At 36.8% G+C, this 25979-nt stretch overlaps 4 protein-coding genes and 1 pseudogene across 9 annotated transcripts; 2 read left to right on the top strand and 3 right to left on the bottom strand.

Annotated features, from left to right (window-relative positions):
• Positions 1–177: 177 nt before the first annotated feature.
• Positions 178–1284, bottom strand: LOC108866496 (annotated as a pseudogene).
• Positions 923–5702, bottom strand: LOC103938166 (CRM-domain containing factor CFM3A, chloroplastic/mitochondrial-like). Its single transcript, XM_048574586.1, is given in 10 exon segments — positions 923–1605; positions 1695–1787; positions 1917–1976; positions 2197–2489; positions 2569–2725; positions 2868–3041; positions 3043–3210; positions 4146–4276; positions 4345–4614; positions 4616–5702. Coding segments are annotated over 10 exon segments (2442 nt in total). The 5' UTR covers positions 5490–5702; the 3' UTR covers positions 923–1383.
• A 1953-nt stretch (positions 5703–7655) lies between these two features.
• On the top strand, positions 7656–9567 carry LOC103938162 (DNA-directed RNA polymerase V subunit 7-like). The gene is made up of 2 exons (XM_009348156.3): positions 7656–7829; positions 8874–9567. The coding sequence occupies exon 2, from the start codon at positions 8897–8899 to the stop codon at positions 9464–9466; it is 570 nt and encodes a 189-aa protein (XP_009346431.2). The 5' UTR covers positions 7656–7829; positions 8874–8896; the 3' UTR covers positions 9467–9567.
• A 450-nt stretch (positions 9568–10017) lies between these two features.
• LOC103938163 (DNA-directed RNA polymerase V subunit 7) lies at positions 10018–13155 on the top strand. Of its 2 annotated transcripts, XM_048574644.1 has the most exons (3): positions 10018–10240; positions 11374–11784; positions 12468–13155. In XM_048574644.1, exon 3 carries the CDS (start codon positions 12484–12486, stop codon positions 13012–13014), a length of 531 nt encoding a protein of 176 aa, XP_048430601.1. In that variant the 5' UTR covers positions 10018–10240; positions 11374–11784; positions 12468–12483; the 3' UTR covers positions 13015–13155. The 2 variants fall into 2 exon arrangements, with proteins under 2 accessions (XP_048430601.1, XP_009346432.1); XM_009348157.3 differs by lacking the exon at positions 11374–11784 and having other exon boundaries at positions 10022–10240.
• Positions 13156–13500: 345 nt separating this feature from the next.
• Positions 13501–15914, bottom strand: LOC125472793. Of its 5 annotated transcripts, XR_007254693.1 has the most exons (5): positions 15421–15914; positions 15120–15176; positions 14224–14643; positions 13745–13965; positions 13501–13534 (listed from the first exon to the last, which is right to left on the bottom strand). XR_007254693.1 is itself a non-coding variant. In XM_048574639.1 (3 exons), the coding sequence occupies exons 1-3, from the start codon at positions 15667–15669 to the stop codon at positions 14602–14604; spliced, it is 348 nt and encodes a 115-aa protein (XP_048430596.1). In that variant the 5' UTR covers positions 15670–15914; the 3' UTR covers positions 13604–14601. The 5 variants fall into 5 exon arrangements, 2 of the variants coding, with proteins under 2 accessions (XP_048430596.1, XP_048430595.1); XR_007254691.1 differs by lacking the exon at positions 13501–13534 and having other exon boundaries at positions 13604–13965; XR_007254692.1 differs by lacking the exon at positions 13501–13534 and having other exon boundaries at positions 13604–13965; positions 14383–14643.
• Positions 15915–25979: the final 10065 nt, after the last annotated feature.

Below are 25979 nucleotides of genomic sequence, written 5' to 3'. Positions count from 1 at the left end.
AAATCAAATAAGAAAATAATTTCGAATCTAATTGGTATTTGCAAGAATAATCTATTAGATGAAACTTGAAAACCAGACTGCGGCCTCCTTGGGTAGTCTCATTTTCTTGTAAAATATGAGACCATTTTCCTACCTGCTCGTATGGAATTCATCCATGCAAGTAGTTTGGTTAAGGGATTGAAATTTGAAAGTAACCTCTGAACAAAATTGGCTTGATAATTTGTTGATACAGATTCAATATCGGGGTAGACATCTACAATATCTTATTTATTCATATTTTTAAAAACTTAGGCCCCAATTCCTATTTTCTGGGCAGCTTTGGCCAATGCAACTCCATTAACAAATGCAGCCACCTTCACCAATTGAACCACCACTCCAATTCCATCTTCTGCAACCCTAGGTGTGGTGAAGTTCAATGACAATTCTGCTCCAGAAGTACTCTTCATCTTCTTCTTCACACGCTTGTACTCGCTACAGTTCAGAACCTTGAAAAACTCATCCACAACACTCACCCACCAGATCCCAGAAGCATTGAAGCCTTCGAAAAACGCCAAGTGACCGCTGTGCTTTGTGGTGGCCAAAACAACACTCACACACCTAGATGGCTGACGCTGCTAGTGCGCCGATAAAATGTGTCAACGGTCTCAAACTTCCCCACGTCGCAGGTAGCATGGTAGTGTTGGATGCAATGCATCTTGTCGTCCCAATCTGCAAGCCGTGAGTAGGTATGCTGGTGAAACTCTGCGTACCATTGAAGGCCTACTGTTAGAGCTTTGTCATATAACTTCTGCAGCAAGGTACGTCGAATGAATCTGTCACCAAGGGGAAAATCCCAGGGATTGCAAATGGCTGCAGCACGAGCTTCCGGGACATTGCTTCCGTCTTCCCCAAGATACTTCACCAAAATGTTGGCAACTAGACGTATGAAAGTATCCATATCAAGAGAAATTAAATTGGAAATTTTTATTGAGATGTACTACCAAAAAGAGTAATGTTCTCTTCCCAGACTATAGATCTCAACTAAATAGTCAAACTAATATGTGGTCCAAATTAACAGTTAAACAGTCTAGCAAGAGAAAATCTTCCCAACAAGAAAATAATGGAAACATTGTAATCTTACCTATGCTCGTTCCAATGAGAAATAATGGAGCCTTGGGATGCCTATGGTGGAGGTGATTACAGACCGCGAATATCGTTGGTCCATCCACAATTGTAAATAAAGTCTGAAGTAATTGGGACTCCACCAAGTCCTCTGTGGTTGCTGATCACTACATTCCATCCCATAGATGTCGGCCTGCCCAAATTATCTGTACATGTGACGAGAAACCATCGTGACTATTTCTGAATGCTGTTGTACCATTGATCTATGTTCAGCTGATTCCATCATTGTAGGGAGTTATCTTCTTCATCTTGGTAATCATCGTCTAGTGAGCCCTTGGGCCTTGCATGCACATATTGTTGAGGAACTTCCAATTCTGTTTGAGAAGCCTGATTCTGGATATGATAAGGAAAATTCGTTTCCAGGTGAGGATCATGAGTTGAGTAATTGCCTTCATCTTCACCATTATCTTCTGCGCTGTACGTTTCAAGATAAACATCTTCTTCCTTCAAAGAATAACAAAAGGATTAAGATGTCAGAACAGCTGGTTTAACTAACAAAGAGAGTAAACAGAGAAGATCAAGCAAATAATAACCTCAGAATCATCGTCATCATCAGTAGGATAAGAAGAATCTAATTTGTTGTACAATACTTCATCTCCACGCTCTTTCACAGCATCCATTTGTTCCCATCAATGTGAAACACGAGTCCCTTAGAACGAAAAAGGAAAAAACGAAAAAAAGAAAAGATATTTATAGATTTTGCGTGCCAAGTGAAATGGTTAGATATAGCAATAAGTAAAGCGTTAGGGGCATACTATTTCGGATCGAAGTGTGTCCACTTTACTCTGCACCACTGAAATATGTTTTAGAAGAGCCTGTTCAACAGAGAAAAAAATAAGTTAGGAACATTATTGTTCGAAAAATTAAACAAGTTTGGTATGTTATGATGGGGAAAGATGAAGGGGGTTAAACAGATCAGACTGCTAAAACCAAGCATTGAATACTTATTGGCAACCTTTATAAAGCTAAGGTCATATTAACTATCTGATAAAGCCAGGATGGCTGAACAATTAGCATTCAAATTTAGAGTGATACCTCCTGTCGTTGGATCTCAATAGAGCGTGCCGACACTTTCCTTTTTGTCAAGAGATTCTTTGGCCTCAATGTAGAAGGTCGGTGATAGTCCTTTCCCCGGTACACAATTATAGCAAACTTTTTGGAAACTTTGTCCACTGAAACCAAGACACCACCGCTCTCAGCTTCAAGTGCTAATGCAATTTTTTTCACCTGCTCAAAACCTTTAGCATTCACCATTATCTTGATCAATTCCCGATATTTCCAGTGCAAATGCATATTCTCCAATGTACAATCAAACACTCCACGTCTACCTGAGTAAGTCAACTTTCCATAAGTAGATCAAAATAAAATCACAGACAAGATAAATAGGTAAATGGAGAATTGTTATACCAAGAAGTAAGAAAGCCTTCATCCGTAAACCAAGCTTACGAAACATAAACCTCTCTTCATCAGTAATGCTGTCTGGGTCAGCTTGTAGCATAGATGGTTTCAAACACTCCTCTACCTTAGATAAGGCTTGTTCAGCTTTCATTAACTTTCTTTCAACCTGACAGGCAAAAATTTGAAAGGTTCAACCGAAGGGAAATTCTAGCACTAGAGCGGCGTGATATCAAAATAAGTATTCAAACTTTAGCCTGAAACTACAAGATGTTTCTTATATTAGCAATCCAAAGTTTCTGGAAACTTACAAAGGCAAGCTTTCGTTCAAGCTTTCTGACAAGATTGGCGTGCCTTAATATGTCTGCTTCTTGCATCACTTTTTTCTTATGATGATTATCCATCATCTTTCCCCACTTAGCATCTGCATCCAAAGTCTCTGCAAGTGTACCAGCTGTACCAAAGTGTTGAGCTTGTTCAAACGATTGGTATAACCATAGCCGACGCTCTCAACCTTGACTACTCCTCTTCATCTTGAAGGGATTTCGCCAATCTCTCCCTTTCCAGTAACGCTTCAGTGACTTCTGGAGACAAAAAATTCTTCCCCCTATAGAAGACCTTGTTTCGAGATAGCAGCACACCCCCAGTCAATCTCTGCAGCAAATAAATAAGATTTAATTGTAATTATGAACTCATTAGCTAACATGAACTCAGATGTTAAAATATGAATGATGAAGAATATTATTCCCAGTTATGTAAAAAATAATAGTGAAGTCATATTTTACCCTTTAATATTCCATGTGATCAAGCCATGCCTGTTATATTCAGTAATATTTTAACCTCTAGTATGAACTCAATCACACTGCTTTGCTCTGTAATCTCATCGTAAAACCATAAACTTTCTACAGAAATGCCATCCAGATTCCAAATCATCAAGATTACCAATCTAGACAAAATGTTGAACACCAAAAGAAAGGAATTTAGAAGAACAAGGAAAACTACTTTCTTTGGTGCATTTATAAAGAATTTCTCAAGGAAACAGGACATAGAATTGTAAGTTTATGCTTAAGAATTTATCTGGTTAATTCCTACAAAATAGACACTGAAAAGAACATTGACTTCACAACAGTCAGAATGATATTTATGGAAGGAAAGAACACGGCAACATAGCATTTCACTTAGTAAGCACTTTGCCAAAGAATTCTAGACTCGATTATCAAAAATGTACTACATGGACATCACCAATGACTACTCAAACACTATACAGCTACTACTAAAAGACTACAATTGCACTTAAAAGAAATAAGGAACTTTCAAATGAGACCTTCTCTCTCAAATGCATTAAATCTATCAATGCATGTTGTCAAGAATATCGTATTCCAGTTCCCTTTTGCCTAGTAAATTTTCACATGATAGATACAGATGGCTAGACTTAATAACTAAACTGGTAAGAATATTATGTAACCACTGATTAGAAACTCAGCATACCAATTTTGAGTTTAGTGGTTGACGGCAATGAAAGTGTGGCAAGGTGCAGCTCAACAAATAATTACAACCTGATGAGACATAAATTGACCGGGTTCTATTACCTTGATGTCTTCAGCCATTCGCTCACTAGTAGTCAGCTGAACACCACGTTTCAGTGCAATCTTTGCTATCAAACTTCGTTCCCATAATTTAGCCATGGCCACTGCTAGACCCTGGAGCTGTCTGCTTCGACCTATGGACAAAATTTAAACATTACAAATCATCATCGTGTCCTTATGTGCAACACAAAAAATTGCATACCTAAAGCAAAATGTGGTGGAAGAACCCTAGCCAGCCTTCTCAAAGATGTTGCCTCCTGTAAACCAAGGGAAGATCGGACACCATACGGAAGTACTCTGAAGGGTGGTTCATAACCAGGAACTAACCCTGGAAGCATATCTGCATCTACAGGTAATGGATCACATAAGGGCCAATCTTTGAATCTAGAACCTAAACTATCTAAAAGTTTGTCTACTTCATCTTCATACTTCACTTCTGGCAATTGGTCTGCGTCTTTCTTCTCCAGGGAAGTACTCATGCATTCTCTTCATGTTAAGAGCAGGTGGACCTTCAACTTCCAGCCTCACAATCTCTGAAGTCTTCCATCTCTCGTGGATCATGTCCACTACGGCTTGAGTAACACCCGCACCTCCAATCTTAGTCTTGTGCTTCTTCTGAAATGTCAAATTCCTCAGCCTCCTCAACTCTGATTCCGGAAGAGTCAATTCCGCCACTGAAGTCCTACTCTTCCTCCTCACCGAACCCTCCTCTTGCTTCTCTTCCTCTGCCGGCTTTTCCCACGGAAACCTCACCTTACCATCACTTCCAAACACATTCTCTATCCCTAATGGTGATTCCGCCGAGAACCCACCTCGCGGATTTGGCAGCATTCCTTCCTCAACATAAAATATATCCTCCACAGAACCCTTCTCAATCGCTCTCTCCCTCGCCTCCCCTTTACCCTCATTACTATCGTCAACGTACTCGAATTCCTTCAATTTCTCCACAATCTTCTCCATTGTACTACCACCGCCATTTCCCGAACCACTCAAATTCCCACTTTCACTACTTTGATAATCCAACACAGCCCGAGGCGGTTTCAGGCGATTACGCTCGTGGGATTCATTCCATTTATCAATCCAACTACTCGTACACAAATTCCTCTTCGGTTTATACTGATAAATGGATCGATTTCTCCCAACAAAATTCGATTTCCTTACTGGGTTTTGGTCAGGAGAGCTGATAATGGAGTGGGTGGCATAGAAAGTGTGCCTGTTGAAAGGAATTGAGGAACCGTGGCCGTACCTAAAGAACTGGGTGCGGGGGCCATTGAATTTCGACAAGGAGCTCTGGAACGAGTCGAACAAGTTCGTCGGGTAAAGTTGACGACTGGGTACGAGAGTCATCGCGGATTGAAGAGACGGAGGTGCATCAATTTTATCAAAGGTTTGGTGAGGTTTTTAGCGGGGGCTCAACCGATGGAACAACCAGCACTATGACTTCTTCTTCTTCCTCGTGTATTCTGTGGTTATGTTGCTAGCTTCTTGTTATCAATGGTGGGGGGGGAGTAAATATCTAAACGCAACGTTATAAAAGGCGTCAAGCGCCAGCCGCCGCAGGCCGCAGGGATGGCAACGAATCAGTTGAGGAACGGAAATTCCATATTCATCCCGTAGCTACGAAAATTAACTATATTATAACCGTAAATTAACCATTAGATATCATCTATAATCATACTCATCAGATAACGGATTTCTCATCAATTAACGGTTATATTCATATTCGTTAATACAAAAAATATATTCACCTAATTGACGCATAATAATTTAGTAAATATTAATTTTATCATTAAATATTTGATGTATAAAATGATTTAATTAATAGATCTTGTGGAACATAAAAATTAAAGCTAAACATTGATAACGTTGGTTGATTAAATTCTCATAGATTTTGATTCATATAAGAACTTTTGAACTTTTTTACAAAATGCAACTCATAGAGTGCAATTTTTGTATTCTCAAGGTAATGGATTCGGTGAATAATGAATATACATATAATTACATTATATATTATTTGGTTTGGATTTGGGTACGGATATGGATTGGAGACCCCTATAACCATATCTAAAACTATAACCGAATAATATTCACGGTTTTTCTCCATACTCAAAATATACCTGAATTTTCATACCCAAATCTAATCCATTTGGACGGTTATCCATGGTTATCGGGTTTAACAGTTAGAATTGTCATCCCTACCGCAGGCAAAGCCCAACGGCTAAGACCATAAGAGTTAAATTATAATTGATGGTTAATGTGGTAATTTGAAATTTTATGTCAAATTTTTTATTTCTCCAATCGAATTGTCAAATATTATTTTATTATTTAAATAGAGTTTTAAATGGTTGTAATTATTAAAAAAATGTTTAAACAATTTTTTATTGGTTGAAATGTTAGTGGAATAGGGGATCTATCATTAAAATGAATTAAAATTGATGTCAAAATTGACTCAAAATCACAAAGTCTTCAAATCTAGTCAGCAAATAACACTTCGGTTGAAGAGATTTTTGATGTCAAATATACATAGTAGCATTTCACTTAGGATTTTGATAACTCATCTGGAGATGCTCTAAATAAGTCTAACCTGTTTTTCTTAATTGTTAAACGGTTAGAGATTAATTTGAGTTGGGGTAACTGCCTATACCTAAGTAGAACCTAGGGGTTCGAAAGTTTAAAAACAGTGAGGTCCACTTGTGCCTTTCTATTTTGAATTATATTTTGTTTAATATTTTATTGGATTTTATCTGTTTAACCATGCATTGTAGTGGATTTGCTCCGGTAGTTGTATTGCTCTCTAATTCCATGTGTCTTAAGTTTAATCGCTCCCCCTTTTAAGGGTGTATTGTATATGGATTTTGATAGACTCCAAAATTTCAATGTATTTAATATAGACTTTTTAAGGAGTGAACAAGATAATGTTACAAGTGTTAAACTATCAAATTGGTCTTATCTCGATTGTAGGTAAGTTTTAGGTGACTAGACTTTAAGTGACAAACTATCAGTTGGTTTTTTCTCGGTTGTATGTAAGTTTCATGTGAATAGTCTAAGGGTCAAACTACTAATTGGTCTTATTTAGACTCCAGTAAGTTTCACATGAATAAATTAAATGTCAAACGTTTAAGTTGATCTTATCTGATATACACGTTATGTGTCATTAACCAATTTACAAAAACATTTCTAAACGACTCATTGTATCAAGAGTTATTTTAAATTTGCTCTTTAAATTCAGAGCTTGCTGTGCTTCAGTGTACTCAAACATTTTTTTCATCCCAAGTTTGACCATAATTTTTGAAATGCCCCTATTAATGACTTGTTTACTAATCCATTATTGAAAGGGCGAAATTACATTGAGGGATCAACTTTAGCCGGAAAAGAGTAAAAAGAAGGAAAGTAAATTGGGGAGCAAATTTTAAATTAATCCAAGAATAATGCAGGAGATTAAATTTTTTAAATTAAATTTACAAATGAAATGGTATGCATATTTGGTTGGGATTATATACGCACACCCACGGAAACACCGAAAAGAGAACAACTGTCTGCTGCCGTGGCCTCCCCACTCATTCAAAATTTCAAAGCGTGGAAGCCTTCCATTTTGTCCTTCCCATCAACTTCTTCCCACCAGCGGATCTCGCCAGTGCTCCAGAAAGTTTTCTCGATTGGGTTTCTGTTCTCTCAAATCGTTACCGGGTTCGTTCGCTGAATCCCTCTTTGTTATCTTTTCCAAATTTCAGTTTAATCAGATTTGTTTTTTGTCTCATGCCCTTTGAATTTTACTTCTTTAATGTTCAATTCCGGTACTTTCAAGCATGTTTGAGCAGATTGTATCTGGGTTTTGATTAAATGAGTTTATTTCGTAGATAAAGATTTAATTTGCAATATTATATGATAGTTCTTGTAAAATGAAAATATGGGTTAATGGAGTCATAGAAAATGGCCTCTGTTGACTGCTATGTGAACTTAGGTGTGTAGATAAACACATATTTTTTTGTTTTTCATTCGACCGATATTCTAATCTAAATTATGGGGAAGGGATTTGAACTTGGGTGTAGAGGGAGAGTGAGCAGCCAATTTCGGTAAAATACTAGGGTTTCGGGATTAATTGGACCAGAGAATTATGATTTATGCTGTCCTAGTTATAAAATTTGAAAATCTTACTTTTACTTCCATTATCCTGATATAATTGTAACTGAGATTTTTCGAACAAATGCGTGTTTGATTGAATGGGATTTAGAGAAGTAATAAGGTAAAAGCTAACAAGCTGAGTAGTGTTCAACTGCTTGGTTAGCAGGGCACAAAAAGGAAGAGATGCATTACTTATGTAATTGGTTTAGAGGTGTTTTGGACGGGTCAGATTGTAGCGTACATATAGCTTGTATGATCCTGTGAGAACAAATGATTTCCTGAATGCAAGTTACTTATTTCCTCTCTCTGTCTCTCTGCCTTGTTCGAGCGATTTGAAAATTCTAATTTCTGATTGAATATAATTTCTACTCTGTTATTAGTGCTGTTGATTCTTGGACACATAATTTGTATTCGTTCTTTACAGCATTCCATCAATCAATGCCTGATAGATTTGCTCCCTGTAGTCCGACGTCTCTATGTTTAGAGATGTCTTCTGAGCCTGTTATTCAGTCTTGCTTCTCATTTTTCTCTGAGGCTTTTGTTTTCTTTTTACGCATTTCCTAAGAAGCTGCTTGATTGATTTATCAAACCTCTGTTTATAACCTTTAGGTAAATTTTGAAGAGATTTGAGCATGTTTTATGAAGTGGAATTGCTCAGGGAAGTGGCTGTCCTTCCTGAAAATCTAGACCAAGACAGACTTGTATCTACAAGGACCGTTGTAACACGGCTTTTGGAGGATTTGTTAAGGGAGAAGGCAGACAAGGATCTTGGATACTTTCTCGCGGTCACTGGCTTAAAGAGGATTGGGAAAGGAGAAGTTGTAGACACCTCAGGAGACGTGTTCTTCCCTGTAGTATTCAATTGTCGCATGTTCCTACCTTGCAAGGGAGAGATCATGGAAGGAGTCGTTCATCACATATACAGGCTTGGGGTTTTCTTGCGATGTGGACCTATTAATTACGTTTTTCTCTCCGCTCGGAAAATGCCAAACTTCCGCTATGTTGCTGGCGAAAGTCCAGTTTTCTTGAACGACGACCTTGCAAAGATAGAGAAGGATGTTGTAATTCGTTTCAATGTGCTGGGAGTCAGATGGATAGAGATTAGGGATGATATAAGAAAGGAGTTTGTGATGCTTGCCAGTTTAGAGGGCGATTCGCTTGGTCCCCTTACGTTACCTGGTCCTGATGGACTGGATTTGTAATTTTTCCAAATAATGAAGGTTTCTTCTGTAAATTAACTTGTGGGAAATCAATCTGGATTTCTTTTGTTGTGGAAATGAGATTATCAAAATCATTTGTTTCATGTTGTTTAAGCCACGTGAACTATTATTTACACACCGAAAAGACATCATGTACTCCTTTTGCATAAAAAACAAAAGAAGTATAATGCATCCATGGAGCGTGTCATTGAAAAAGCTTTCAAATGCCACATTAATAAACTAGTTTATGCTCTACATGAACAATGAATCACTTATTATATATGAATTTAGGTCAGTTAATTACAATGATAATGTTTACTCTGGTGCACCTAAGTTTGGAATTACGTTTCTATAAATTCAGAAATAGTTGTTCGTAAACTCCAATATAAATTAACAAATAGTTGTTGAACATTTTCCACTTAAGTTTGAATTCATAAAATATAGTATAAAAAGGGGACATTTCTTTAAAAAAAAATTGAGTGGTGCCAATTATCCACGTGGCCGTCAGCAATGGAAATAGGTGGGCGTGACACATAACGCATACCCAAAACAAAAACCAAGGAAAGTGGGAAGAGTCTATTTCTCCCTCGCCAATCGCCACTCGCCACTCGCCAGTCACGCGGTGTGCTCGGCTCCGCTCAGCTGGAGGATCAGAGCCGTTGACTCAGTGAGTGAACTCGTTCCTAGGGCTCCACGCGGTTGACCCACACGCCGTCTGTCTCAGCCCATCCTCCAAAAGCTTCCGCTTTCTCTTGAAGGGGTTTTCGCCTTCTAAAGGTACGTGCTTTAAAGCTTTTGCAAACCCTAATCTTTGTGTGTGTGTGTGTGTGTGTATCAATGTATATGCATGTTTGTGCTTGTATTATTTTGTTGTTTGAGTAATTGGGTTTCACATATTTGAGAAATTGGATTTTGGTTTGTAGATTTTGTGAAATTTGACTTCACAGTGAGTCCTTGAGCGAGGAATTTTGTGTTTTTGGTACTGAAATGCAGAGGTTTGAAGCACATTTGAATGGATGAAACAGCTAATTTGTGGTTTCAGAACCTCTTTGCGCTAGATATTGATAGATCATATGAGGGAATGGGAAATGGGGTTTATGGTTTAGGCTTGATTTAATAGTGATTACGTTGTATTTTGCTGCTTCACTTTGTTTTACGGCGGGTGGTTAGTTCTTACTAATGTGTATCAGTGCATGGGTTCCAAGCACCTAGCAGAAGGCGTGTACCTTAGTTTTCCACAACTAAACCAAGCTAGCAATGGCTGGTGGCGAAGGGATAAATTTTCCATCCTTTTCCATCCTCGCTTTCATTTGCAATCTCCATATTTTGCTCACATTCTCACCTTAGGAAATGTGGGGTATTCATGTGCCCTCCCCTCCACTTTTTCGTAAAGAAAACAACTATATATACATAATATAGAACTGGTTTACGTTAATAAGCTTATAAGTTAATTGAGTTTAAACGACATAGAAATATACAAAATTTGAAAAACTTAGTCATTAAACTTAGCAAGTAAGGATATACTGTATGTTTGTGGGCAAAGGGGGCAAGGATTGCCCTGGATCGGAAATTTTACCAAAATCTCCAACCCTACTCCTTTCCCCATTTATTTCACCAAAGCCCCTGGTAGGGGTTTGGTTACAGGCATGTTGCCCAAAGCTCTGAAATGAGGTAGGTTGTGCGGAAAGTTCTTGACGCATTGTTCACCCTCATGCAGAGCCCTATGGTAGTCTGATGCAGAAATGAATCTGCAGACAATTTCCCTGAAGAAAGTCTCCTTCAGAGGTCTATATGTTTGACTGTTTCCTTACACCTCTGCTCTGATCTCAAATCTAAATATACATGATGACATTCATGACATGAGATAAAGATTGACAAGTGTCTTATTTCAAGTTTTGTTTTCTTGGTAGGTCATTATTGTTAGTAATGAACGATGAATGAAAGGGTAGAGTGAGACGAGTTTCGAGGAACCAGGAGAGCATTCACTATCAGCTTCTATAACTTTACCTATTTTCTTATGTCTATTTACATTATAGAGAGAGATTCTTTTTTTGTGGTCTGTATAATAATTAATAATACAGTTGCAATAGTCATACGATGATGCGGATGGTAAGGGGGATTGAGTTTCCAAATTGATTCCTATGATTGCATAGAGAGAAGTCAAGTGATAGAGACAACTGGACATTGAGCTTTGAGGCATGTGTAGAACCAGGGGAAAGAGTTATATTAGGTAGATTAAACACTCCTCTCACAAAAAAAAAGTGGGGCCTATAGTTGAGCTGGTGCAGCAGTTCTGCTCGGAGTATCTATTTTCCTCAAATGTGAGTATCTTGTTTCTTCAGAAAAGGAAAAGGGTTTGGGAAGAGAATAATGAGAATAAAATGGGAGAGAACGTGCATGAAGGACCCAGCGTGAGTTATGGGAGAAGCATAGAAAATGTGGGGAAAGAAATATTGAGCTGATTCATCTTAAAAACGGACACTTGTTATGCTTATTTCTGTAATCCTTTGTAGCCATCTGAGGAATGTTGGAATAGTTGTGCTGCTCTGCTCTTTCAGGATAGCAGGACTCACTTAGTTCATTGTTTGGTTGCTCTTTACATGTTTTCTTTAGCTTTCTAGATTTTTTACAGTTGATGGTTTGGATACTCATGCATGTATATGTACTCGAGCCTTCTCTTAATTAAAGCAAGAAAGAATGATATGGAAACTTCATTCTCGATTTTAAATAGTAATGAATCCTTGAGAGATATTTTGGTGACATGGAGTGGTTTAGAAACTGGTCTCCTGCCTAATTATTTGTTCAAATTGCAGTTTCCTTCTAGCAAGATATTACTTGCAGTTGCTGTGCCTTTTGTGAACAATCTTCTTTGAGCTCATTATTTTTTTTACACACTGTGTGTTAATGGTTAACTTACACAGGGCAAGGACAGTGTGTGAGAAGAATTTTGGGATAAGAACTAATGTCGAATTTGGTTGCTGTTTCATTCTGTGGTTTATGATAGGTAGGAAAAAGCAGCCATGTTTCTGAAAGTACAATTGCCCTGGAACGTTGTAATCCCTGCTGAGAGCTTGGATATGAAAGGGTTGATGCTCCAAAAGTCAATTGTTATCCGCTTGCTGGAGGACTTTGCATCAAGAAAGGCAACCAAAGATCTGGGCTACTATCTCGCTCTCACAACTCTGGAGAGTGTTGGAGAGGGTAAAGTGAGGCAGCAGACTGGGGATGTTCTGTTTCCAGTTGTTTTTAGCGCGGTTACCTTCAAGCTTTTCAGAGGAGAGATTGCTGAGGGGGTTGTCCACAAGGTTCTGAAGCATGGAGTTTTCCTGAGTTGCGGCCCGGTTGAAAACATGTATCTCTCAAAGATGAAGATGCCGGATTATAATTATGTGCCGGGGGAGAATCCTGTATTCATGAACAGCAAGATGTCAAAAATTGAGAAAGGCACGACCGTACGCTTCATTGTTATCGGGACTAAGTGGCTTGAGGCACAAAGGGAATTTCAGGCTTTGGTTGGCTTGCATGCAGATTATCTCGGACCGGTTTCTTAGATTGGTTCCCCTTTTGTAAGCAAATTAGGAAAGTGGTGTTCTTTTCTTATCATGACTTGGAAATGTACAACTTTAGCAATGCTGGTGATTGTTGTTGACCTTGTTACTGTAACTTTGGTATGTTAATATCGTTTTGAGTAACTTGTGATCTCTTTTGTGTTAATTTTCTAGTCTTTGTTTTGCTGGATGCACTTTATAGATAAGGTTTTGCTCGCGCCTAATGTTTTGTTTGTGTTTTGTTACCTTTTGAGACTGTTTTTAGCTGTTGTGCAATTCAAATCCCTTTCTTATAGCTCTTATTGAGAGAGTAGGTTTATTTTTCGTGGTACTAATCAAAATCAAAATTACCCGACTGGTTCCCATGAGTCTTTATTCCACACAATGTTTTGTTAGATTTGTCATATGCTTCACAACGGGGATCCACACAATGTTAGATTTGTCATATGCTTTTATTCCCTCATTAACGATCTTGAGAGCTTCCATCGGACACATAATTGTAGCTCAGCGCTTCCATCGGAACCTGTTTAATTTGTAGGGTGAGTGTGTGATAAAAAAGTACTACAATTGGCAAAACCATTTGAAAAGCTAGTAATATAGTTATTAGTTATTCAAAAATGATCTAGTAGCACTGCATATGCACTGCCTCTAATTATTATACAAATACAAATAGCATGCAATAATTAATTAACAAATGATCAAGAGGAGCAATGTGGTTAGAAAGAAAGCAAACCGGATTGTTAGTCGAGCCATCAATAAGTACGGTCTGCGTATTATCCTCTTGAAAAATTAACTTTATTAAAAACTCCATAGGCTCAGGCATGGTCATAGGACCTGAGCCGTAACCTCCTACGCAGAAAAACGAATGGACAGTCACAATCTGAGACGAAAGGTCAATTTCTGTAGATTTGGTCGATTTTAGAAGAAAACTGGGATAGATCGAGTGGCTTCTCCCTGAAATCGAGCAAATCAATTGGTCTCAAATGAACGATTTTAAGATCTAATTTACAATAATTTTAGGTGTGAGAAATGAATTTTAAGTTTTCTCGTTTGAGTTTTAGTACAATGCCTGTACAATATAATGTTATTTAGATATACAATTTATAATTGTATATATGCGAGACATATATGGTCAGTTTTGTGTCTACATATATAGCAATGTTAGTGCATTACTTCGATCGTTATAATAATGGCATGTAGAAGAAAACTTACTCCTCACTAGCAAGACGGGCGACTTGATTCTCGCAAGCCACAACAGTTATGATCGACCAAAAGACACTTACAGCGATATTATCCACTGTTCATGCTTGGTACATCCTATGGACAATTATTACGAAGGGAATTCTGCCGTGGCGCAAAGATGAACTTTACCACATTTAATGTGCCCGTCATCGAGCTGTCTAGCTGAACAATTGCTTCGTTTTTTCAGGTTTGTAGGGTTCGATTAGGGTCGGGTACTTCTTTAAGGATTGCCACTGACTTGCCAAGTTGGTAAGATTCTTCATATTCCAAAGCAAAATCCGCTAGCACCAATAATGCCTTCAACCCCCACGAATACTTTGATAGATTTCCAAGTGTTTCTAACGTTCTTTATTCGACGGCAATTTCATCACTTGATCCCTCGTATGAAATCTAAAGAGTAAACCTCGTCAATTAGCTTTGCCACTGTTTATAGTACTTGTTGTTTAATTCATTTTCATTTAGGATAATTAGGGATCCATTGGGGTGTGCTATTCACACACCTCCTTTTACTTCTCACATCCTCTTGTTAATTTCTATTCATTGATATTCTTCAATTCATTCGATCTGACGATAAAAAATTAAAATAGTATGTGAGAAGTAAAAAGGGATGTATGGTTATCACACCCCTTGAGATCTACCATGAAGATGTAAAGAGTAAATCATAAACATATTAATTTCTTGAGATAAGAAAAATCATCCTCTACACTTATGAAACAAAATATCGTTAGACAATTATGATGATCTTGAAGATAAAAAGCTTACGATATGTATATGATTCTGACTCGAAAAAACAAATGTATATGTTATGCAATCAATGACAATTAAAGAACTAGAAAATAACCTAAATTGTAATGCAATTTAATGACCTCGCGACGCTTTGCCGAAGTGGAGCTAGAGGACTTAATATCACTTGGCTGTAGGCCCTGAACAAGTCATTCACAATTAATCATTATAAAAAGAAAACAGAAATTCTAGAGTGTATATCAATGTGTAACATATTGCTAAATTTAACCACTAAAAAGAGTTGCGGTCAAGGATACAAGAGAATTTAACGGATGGATCTGAATCACTACATAATCCTATTGTTAAGGTTTATTCTCACAAACAAGTTCGATAAGTTAATAAATTGAGAATAATAATTATCTTAGCTAGTAGCTAGCGTCATACCCGCAAAATATCAGAAATAACCTCGTTTGACCGCACGATGATGACTTCAGTGGTGGACAAAAGAGAAGAAACGTCAGAGCTGGTATGTTCCTGAGGATGATCGGGAACATGAGTTGCAGAAGTGAGGTCCAAGATTTCGCTGTCAGATCTGCTAAACAGGCTCCTCCCTGTACCCTTACCGGCTGCTACGTTTCGCCGAGCAGTCCCAGCAATTACTGAGACATCATCCTTTCGTGGGATGCTTTCCATGATGCAATTACTGAGACATCATCCTTTCGTGGGATACTTTCCATGATGGTAATGTGGCTGACGAGAAAACTCTTGGGGATGAGAATGAAAGACTTTTTTTCATGTTAGACATTACTCCTAAATATCCTATATATAGTGCCTCTTAACCCTAGAAGCCTTGTAGGGTGAGAAAAGTACTATTAAGAAAATATAAAAAAATGTTGTCAAAACTTAAAACCCTAATGAAACACTAGAAACGATGAACTTTGGCCAAAAAAGCCATATAACACAGCGAAGTAGTGAGTTTAATCTTGTCGTTATATTTCAGAAATGACGGATCATGGACCCAAATTGAACACCAAAGCCCAAGTCTGCAAAGCTTTGTTCTCGCTGCCCAATTTACACCTTTCAACATTATCTTCAATTTATTCCTCAATTTGATCTACATTATTGGTGAACCAAACCAACCTTTCAATCTATGAAATTCTTTTTCCTTCATCAACGAGAAGGGAGACTCAGATTTGAAACTTCTTCCGACGTAAGGAAAAGAAATATAACTAAACTAACTACTATTTGTTCTTGTTAATTAATGCCATGATATTTTGAACTGTTTCTCAATTATTCAATAAAAAAAGAGGCTAAGACAAACTCAAAAAGTGATTACATACGAACCTGTTTATTGTTTGTTAGGAAAATAATGTAGTCGCATTCAAAATAGGTCGCTAAGGCTTTTATACCGGTTGGCATATAATAAGAAAAGAATAGTGTTATTTACACACTCATTTTTACTTCCAAAAAATCCTTGTTAACTTTTTAAGCATTGATTCTCTTAAGTTCATTCGATTCAACAACTAAAAATTGAGAAGAATGTGTGTAGAAAGTAAAAATAGATGTGCATTGCAGTACCCTGTTGGAATCGCACAAAAACGACGTAAGGGCATTGTACAAATACACCAGAAGTGATATGAAGGCCATCACTTAATTTGCTTGAAACATTTATGCATGGTTTATACTTAGTCAACATGTTCACGTGAAGCAGATTAAAGATATGGTTGCCTATGTTGCACATAGAGAATGACTTGTATGACATGATTACACTGTTATATATATAATGTTCTTTGCCAATTATATAAAAACAGTGTTAGTTTCTTTTTATGTGAGACCTGGAACGCCATTGTAAGGATATAATTGTACTATACAAATTGCTCTCGTTTCACATGACATGCACCGACAGCCACTAACAAAAGATGTGTTGAGCTGAGGGGTATGCCCATGGAATAAGAGCGAAATGCGAAATATTAGCTTGGTTTGTAATAAATAATGGTCCCAAATTCCCAATAATTGAGTGAAGTTATGAGTGAAGTTAAAAACAAAAAACCTAACATTATTTTGAGTTGAATGGAAGATGAAAGCTGGTATTGGCATGGGAGCCACACCTCAAAATACAAGTTATACAACTTAACAACAAGAGTCGATCAACGGTAGATATGGAATTTACGTTTAGGATAGTATTGGTTGGCAAGGTGATAAGCTCATATTTATATATATTTTATATCAAATTCACTTGTTTTTTCTTAGTTAGTTCCTTATATTTTTGAGTTATTTACTTTGTTTTTTTGTTTTGTAGGATTTTTCAAGCAAAGAAAAGAAAAATAGCACAAGTGGGATTTTAAGTAACAAATTCGTCAAAACTGCCAGTGCAGATCAGCTGACTTTGGAAGCAAGTTTCGGACAGCTCAGAATGAATTAGATAATGAGACTTATATTCTTGGAAAGCTACGGATGTCTATTTTCTAGAGCATTTCGCGGATTGTTAATATCATTTTTCTAGAAGAAGTTATGGCCGTTTTAACACTAAAAGGTTCCCAAGAGGCTGAGCAGTTTGTAACTGACAAGAAAGCATTGAAAGCAATAAATCCAGTAAAACTAGCAGCCAAAACTGATGCAGCCAAAAACAAGCCAGCTGACACCTATTCAAATATCAGAGGAAATGGAAAATTAAGTGGGAGTAATGGGCATAAAGGCTGCCCAAAGAGTTACAATTGTTTTAGCATTTCCTCCCACTTATTGTCATCACTAAATGGCTGTTAGTGGGGTGAGTTATGGAGAAAAAACTGTGGCAGCAGAAAAGAAGAAAAGGGCTGCAGGTTGCAGCGGAAAAAAAAGTGAAAAAAAAGATAGAAAAAAAGGAAGGAAAGCAAGGAAAAAAAGGCAAGGCTACTGCGTTGGGGAAAGAAGGAAAGGAAGGAGGAAATCTTGGCATTCTCTTCTTTCGGTTTTATCTTCTCAAACTCATGTCTTTCTTTTGGTTTAATTTCAGAATTATGCGTAACTAATTTTTAGTAGTTAGGGGCTGTTTTGAAGCCCCGAATATGATTGCAAGTTTGTTATGACATTTCGTTTGAATTACTTTTATGAATGGATGAAAATTGGTTCACTACTTGTCTCATTGATGAATTCTTTATGTGTTTTGTACGGATGCATACTTAGTAAGCATATCTAGGATTCTAATGCTATGATTATGTGTGTGCTTGCCCTTGTTGAATGAGGACCTACATATGTTCTAGAGTAGTACTTGTTAATTGCGGTTAACATGTGAACCAATTTCTAGGATAAGTAAGACAATGCTAGTACTTACGAAGCCTTGTGATGACTCAAACTCTTTTCGTTCTTAATGATTTCTACTTGTTAAATCTATGAAAACGCCATTCTAGGTTGCATACTAGGTACTAAGTTAAGTTGAAAACGCCTTTCTCTTAACATACTACATAAGAAAGAGTAATAGGTTGAGTTCTAACATTGAGCCAACTTGAGCATCTTCATCCGGAAATAAAAGGAATTTGAATGAAACATAACATTTTTGCATGATTATTTGGTGGTGGATAGCAATCCCCTAACTCATTTTTCTTAATTTGTGAACTACTTAAAATCTGTTTATGTCCTGTTTTTGTTCGATTTAATTTAAATAGAAAATCAACTCCAAAAATCTCAAAACTTTGTGTGAGTGTAGCTCTGTGTGTCTAGTATTTGCATATAAAGACTTTAGATAAGTGTAAGTCAGTCTAATAATTATTTTTCAGTGGCTGGCCAGTAGGGACAGTAGCCCAGTTTTTGTGACATTGTAAGTAATTAGATAAAACAATCTTTTGCGGGAAAAACCTTTATTTTCATATGCTACAATTGACAAATCGTAGTGTTAATAAGGAAAATCAATAGGACATTTGTGTGCTACTTTGTGGTGTGCTTTTAAGCCCATCACAAGGATAGTTAAGGAAATAAATTTAAAGCTGAGTCGTGAGTCGTGTCTCCTGAGTCATGACTCGTTATCGCTAGGTCTTCCTAGTCAACGAGTACTATATAATAATGTCAATATTTGCACAAGGCAGTAGAAGAAACTCAAAAGCCCAGACAATCTTTACCCAGAAAGATTATAGTAGTTCAGCACATTCCCGGCTAGCTCGAGGTTGCTATGTGATCTTCTGCCTGGCTTGCGTTTCTGTGGACCCAATCGAACTTGTAAGTCTATGACAATGAAACTCAAGGATTTTCTGTAGCTTATTATGATCAGTTTCTAAATGTTGATTATTTTTCAGTCTTAATCAGTTTCCAAATGTTGATTATTTACTCAGGTTTATTTATTCAATTAGGCTTGTACCTTAATTCTTTATTAGTATATGCCCATACACAAAGTGTGAGTGAAATTTTTTGCTTTTATTTTTAAAATTGAAGGAGAGAGGAAGAGAGTGAGAGAGAGCGTGGGAGTAAGGAGAGAGGGAGATATGTTTTTTTATTTATTTATTTTTTTATAAAGTAGAAATGATAAAATCACATGTAGATGATGTTTAAACAAAAAACAGCAAAATTTTGTTTTGTAAAATTACATTACTATTTTTAATATGTAGTTTAGATAAAGACCCGTACAAAGGAGAAGAATAAAATATTTGTGGTGTGTAGAGTTGTGTAATATTTTTTCTGTAACTTGGTATTAGAGCAAAATTCAATCCTTGGTCAAACCCCGCTATGCCCACCCACGGACCGAACAATTATTGTGTATTTGGTAGTTAGTATGCTTTGGGAGATTTTTTATTATTTGTTACAACTTCTATTTAATAGGAAGTTTTTCTTTTTAATTTGTATAAAGAGCTGATAATCTGTCATCATTAAGGGCTAGTTTGGTATTGTTATGTTTAAAAAAAAAACGTTTTCTGCTGTGTTATGAAATAAACAACTGCATAATGAAGCAGTAAAGTGTTTGGAAAACTCTAGTTGTAAAAGTGCTTTTAGAAAAGAAAAAAAAAATGGTGTTTGAATGTTTGATAAACTTTTATGTAGAATTGATGCGAAAATATAAAATGACCAAAATGGACATGTGGTGATGTGATATTATCACATTTATCTTTATTTATTTTTTTCATAACTTTTTTCTTCGTTGCCGATTTTTCTTTGGATAATACTTGTGTATTCATTGGGGAGTACCCAATTTACTCACTTTCTTAAGTGGCCTAACAAAATCATGACATGGGTCATATAAAATTTTACTCAAGTCTATATTGTTCTACCATCCAAACATACAATCCTCCCTTTAAACTTATAGCCAAACATATCCTTTTCCCCTTAAATGTATAAACATCATCTCCTTCCTCCCTAATTTGGTGCTGTCATGGAAAATACAGCATGGCTGCCGTCAGTCCCCCCCCGCCCCATCCCCCCTCTCCAGCCTATTGCCTCATTTGCTTCATCTTCAATCCCTCTCTTGTCTGGTGTGCCCACCCCAAATCCCTGTCTTCTCTGTCGATGTGGCATTTGTGTGGGGCCCGCAACCTAATCGTGTGATGCCACATGGAATAAATGAAAAAAAAAATTTAATTTCTTAAAAATAATTTCTAGTTTAAAAAGGGATTGGTGGGGAATTCGAAAACCTGGGGTGGGTACGGCAGGACAACCGGAGAGGGAAAGTGATGGAGAGTAAGAGCAAGGGTTGGAGAGATCTGATTGAATACCAATGGAGCCTGAGTGGCCCTGATCAAGCTTGGTGGAGCTGAGAGGAGTACAATAGGGCTTAGAACCTTCCATATTAGTCTTCTTAAGAAGATCAAGTAGATACTTTGTTTGATGAAGAAAGATACCCTCAGATGTTATTTGAACTTTTAATCCTAAGAAATAAGGCAGAGGCACCAGATCCATGACTGAAAAAATGGCACTCAGTTTTTGAATGAATAACTGACAAAGACAAGCATTAGGGCATGTAACAAGTTTGTCATGTAAATACACTAACACAATTACCAAGGTTGGTCATTTGAACAAATAAGGATGCATCTGAGGAAGATTGAACAAACCCAAATGTGAGAAGAGCTTGGAATAGCTTGTCAAACCAAGCTCTTGGTGCTTGTTTGAGGCCATATAGAGATTTCCTCAGCTTACAAACATGATGTGGCATTGCAGGATCAATAAAGCCTATAGGTTGTTCTATATACATATCTTTTTTCAAATCACCATGTAGAAATGCATTGCTTATATCTAATTGGTTTAAAAACCAATTAAATTGGACTATAAGAGACAGAAAAACTCTTATAGTTATTGGTTTAGCTACAAGACTGAATGCATCTTGATAGCCAATGCATGCTTGTTGATGAAATCCTTTTGCCACAAGTCTGGCTTTGTACCTGTCTAGTGCCATCAGGTTTCATTTTGATTTGGAACACCCACTTGCATCTAACAACATTATGAGAAGTGGAAGCAAGGACTAAAGACCATGTACCAGTGGTTTGCAAGGCATTGAATTCTTCTTGCATTGCAGATCTCCAATGAGCTTGTTTGGATGCCTGCAAGTATGTATTGGGAACATACTTAAGATCAGTGGGAAGAAAATGTTTGGTTGCTGAATATGCCCTGGGCTTGTATATTCTAGTTTTTAATCTTGTTACCATGGGATGCGTATTAACAGAAGTGACAATTTGAGTAGGAGCATGAAAACTAGTTGCTGTATTATCATGAGGATCGCCTGCAATACTATTGTGAACAGAACCAGGTACAAGGGTAAGATGTGAACCAGTTGTAGAACTAAGACGAGAACCAGTTGTAGAGCTAACATTGATAAGACTTGAAGATACTAGATCATTGAAATGTCTTGAATTCTCATTTGACCTAGACAATGAATACTGCAAATCAATGAATGTTAGACTAACGGGAAGACTTTGAGAAGATATATGTGTACATGTATGATATAGATATGTGGCTTCATCAAATATAACATGTCTAGATATATAAATCATTCTAATATCTGGGGTTAAGACATTTGTAACCCTTGTGTTGTAGACTGTAGCCAAGAAAAACACATCTTGCACTTTTAACATCCAACTTGGATTGAAAATAAGGCTTGAACCAGGGAAATAGTTGTAACCAAAGACTTTAAGTCTTGAGTAATCAGGAGGCTTGTGAAAAAGTAATTCTTATAAAGATTTTGTTATCCTAAAAACAGGTAGCCTATTGATTAGATATATGACTATGGAAAATGCTTTCACTCAATAGACATGAGGAACTTTAGAAGCAACAAGTAGCGTGTTCTTGCAGTTTCAACAAGATGTTTGTGCTTTCTATCATCACATCCATTTAGTTTAGGAATATGTGGACAACTCAACTAATGAATAATGCCTTGATTACTGGGAAATGATTTAAAAACATTGGAAGTGAATTTACCCCCTAAATCTGAACACAAAGTCTTGATTTTATTGCCAAGGGAATATTACATATGACTTGAATACAACAATGGTAGTAAAGACTTCAGATTCAGCCTTTAAAGGGAAGAACTAGATATACTTGTTGTAATTATCAATTATTAACATATAATACTTGAAACCACTAGGGAAATACTAAAGGCAGAACCCCATAAATTACAGTGAAACAACTCTAAATAGGGGCTTAATACAAAACTAGCAACACTAAAAGGAAGTTTGTGATTCTTAGCAAGAGCACAATCAGAACAAAAGAAATCAACATTATACTTTCCTTGTAATGCTACTTTATTGCTAGATAATATCCTTATAAAGATTTATGAAGATGGAAGACCCAACCTTTTGTGCCAAACTTTTACAGGAGCTTTAACACTTATTAGAGCAAAAGGAAATGTAGGATGTTGACAGGATGCTTAAATAGGATAGAAGCCATCTTTAACCGGACCTCGCAAAAACATCTTACCTGATCCTTGATAGTCGATCCAGCAGGGTCAAGAGTTAATGCATAGTTAATTTTTTTGGGAAATTGATAAGTAGACAATCATTTGTGTTTCATGTGAGGGACATGTAAGACATTACTCAGTTTAAAAGAACCTTGAGGAGTATTCAAAGATGAATTAACAACATGAGAGATGAACAAACCTTTACCATCGCCAATGTATAGTTTGTCTTCACCAGAATAGGGAGATGATACTAAGATATTGGCAATGTCATTTATGTTGTGAGATGTGGCACATAATCGATCAATCATGATAGATTAGGTTTGGAGGAGTAGTGAGCACATAATGCAGTCAATTTTGCAGGTGGCACTCTTCCAATTATCTCAGGGTTCATTCGATTAAAACAACCGATTGCTCCATTATTGGTGGAGCCACAAATTTGATAAGGAACTTTGGAGCTAGTGTGAGCCGATGGATTCTGGTAATTGCAGTGAGAACCTTAATAATTTCCTTGATTATATTTCCCTCGATTATTGCCTTGATAGTTGCCACGATTATTGTTGTAATTATGATTCCCTCTGTTGGTGTTGTAATTGCTATTATATTGCGATCGCGATCAGAATTGTACCTAAAGGAATTTTGCAAGGGCTGATTGTGAACAACAGAGGCCTGTGGAGGAGTAGGGAGAAGCTTTGCCTGAGATTGCACAGAGAAGGCTTGAAAAGGCTCAGTAACAGTTGATGAAATTGTTTGCCTTCTTAGTGCCATAGAAATCTCCTTGGTAAGCAACATGCCATAGAGTTTATCAATAAGTAGATGAAAGTCAAAGCATAATCGAGTCAATGAAAGACTCAAATTCATCAGGCAATTCGTGTAGAGTAGCTGCAATTAGGTCACGATTAGAGACAACATATCCAGCAGTTGTGAGAGAATAAAAATTTCTTTGATTTGTTGCAGATATTACGAGATCGATTGAGATCATTTTTGAACCGATTGAAGACGAGATCGAAGTTGATGAATATGAGCATCCGATAACCACCAAATCGTTGCTCGAGCTTTAGCCATAAGTCACGAGATAAAGAAACACTAACAGTGAAAGGAATGATATCCTTAGATAGTGTGGAATTCAACCAAATTAGTAAGTTTTGATCTTTCTCATAACAAGATTTGAATGAAGATTGAGGGAGCTATCTAGCAAAAGTGGCAACAAACATGGCTCATTGCTGTTAATGATGCTGATGAGCATTTAGAGATAAAAATTTGAGGCAAACAAAGCACCCCATGGAAGATAGTTTGATCATTTGAGCTTGATCGGAACATACTACCAATATTCTGAATTTCGTGAGTGATATTTCAATGCCTTATGCCTATTTACACTAATGAAAGTATCTCCACCATTTGGTGGAGGCAATGACAATTAGAGAGCAAGGGCAATGAAATTGCTCTTACTATTCACTCATTTGTGCAAGTCCACCCATTTGGAAGGAGGAAGAGTAAGGGCAATGGCGATTGCTATTTATTTTTAATGTTTGCTTTGCCTTATCCTCACATGTTATTATTGCCGTTGATTTTTAGGTAATTTAAAATGTTTAATTTGCAAGTGTGTTGAACTTTGTAAGTTTTTTGAAATTTTTAAATAAATTTTTTTGGTAATATATATATATATATATATATATATATATATATATATATATATATATATATATATTTTAGAGTTAGATTAATCCTAACCGTTGAATTGGTCAACTTTTTAGAATCCAACAATCCTGATGTTTCTTTACTTAGACGCAAAATGGAGCCATTTTGCTTTGGTCTTTCACGTGAGGTGGTCCTCCCCCCATATTTGATGCTTCTCCACTTGGGTGCAAACGCTTGCCAGAATTGGCAGGGCAGCTGCCAAAGCACATGCCTTCTTTGCAATTGTTGTCCATTTTTCCCATTGTTGAAGTTGATTTTCTAGGCCAAGGACAGTTCAACCCAATTGCCCTTGCAATTAGATGACTGTTGAAGACACTATAAGAGAGAAACTTGCTCTTCAAGTAATACAAGTTGTACAAGGAAATATCTTTTAGATTTCATATGATTTCCTATACATAATCTATTAGAATTAACATTATTATATTACTAATTGAATTAGAACTGCAATATTTCCCGTTGTGTGTAAATACTCAAGTAATCAACCCATCTAATCTTAAGAGCATATGTAGAAGCGGTTGATGAAGTCATCTCGTCTAGTCGACACAAGTAACAAACGCAAGTCTCAAATGGGGATTGCATATAGAAGTAAGTCTCACCAAAGTCTTGCTATAGTAAAACCCAAGGTGGGACAAAATCCATGGTCTAAGGAGAAAAGTGAGTTTATGCATCATGTCAATACTTAATATCTTTAGGACGTAAGTAGTAAAAAAATGCACACAAAGGTATAACCATCCTGATATGTGTGCCTCATCAAAACCTCGTCAGGTTAGCAAAAACTTAGTGGAAAAAATACTCTCTATCTAAGAAAAAAAAAAAAAAACATTAAAGTCAAGCGAGTATACTTTAGGATACTTCTCTTGAGTTCAACAAAACTCTCCTTGCGAACTACATGTGTTGCAAAAAGATAGTTACGCATACCAATTCCTCGGATAAGTTTCTGGAAGATTGACGTCAATTTTGACTTCGCGAAGAGGACTGCAGGATGTCATGGGATCAGATCTGCTTGATTTCTATCTTCTAATACTTTGCAAATGTGAAAAGGGTGTAATGTGTTTTGTATTAACTTCGTTGAAGTATCTTGTCTTGGTCTAGTTCATACATGTGGTATTGTTTTCATAGATCGTCGTTAAGACTCAACGATAGATGAAAAACCACAGGTACTTTGAATATGCTTAATAAGAGCTCTTAACCATATCTCTCACGTGTGGCGTAGTGAGGTGTAGTGAGCTTGGACTGATTCGAAGATTTTGCAACTAATGTCTATTTGAGGACTTCCAAAATATTTTTGTATCCTTAACACTAAAGATATAACTATTTGGGAACGAACAGTTTAAAGTTTGTCAAATACCCACTTCCTAGTATCACTAAAGTTTGAGGTCTTCAGCCTAGAACTCCTTAGCCGAATTTTGACCTTGAAGAAGTTAAATCAAACCCTAAAAGGTAACTAAAGGATAATGAAAAG

This window comes from the organism of the source record quoted next, unplaced genomic scaffold (assembly GCF_019419815.1).
Source record: "Pyrus x bretschneideri cultivar Hongxiangsu unplaced genomic scaffold, Pyrus_bretschneideri_v1 Contig73, whole genome shotgun sequence".
Taxonomy (NCBI): domain Eukaryota; kingdom Viridiplantae; phylum Streptophyta; class Magnoliopsida; order Rosales; family Rosaceae; genus Pyrus; species Pyrus x bretschneideri.
Note: the sequence above shows the minus strand (reverse complement) of the source record. Positions and strands in the feature narration are given on the sequence as shown.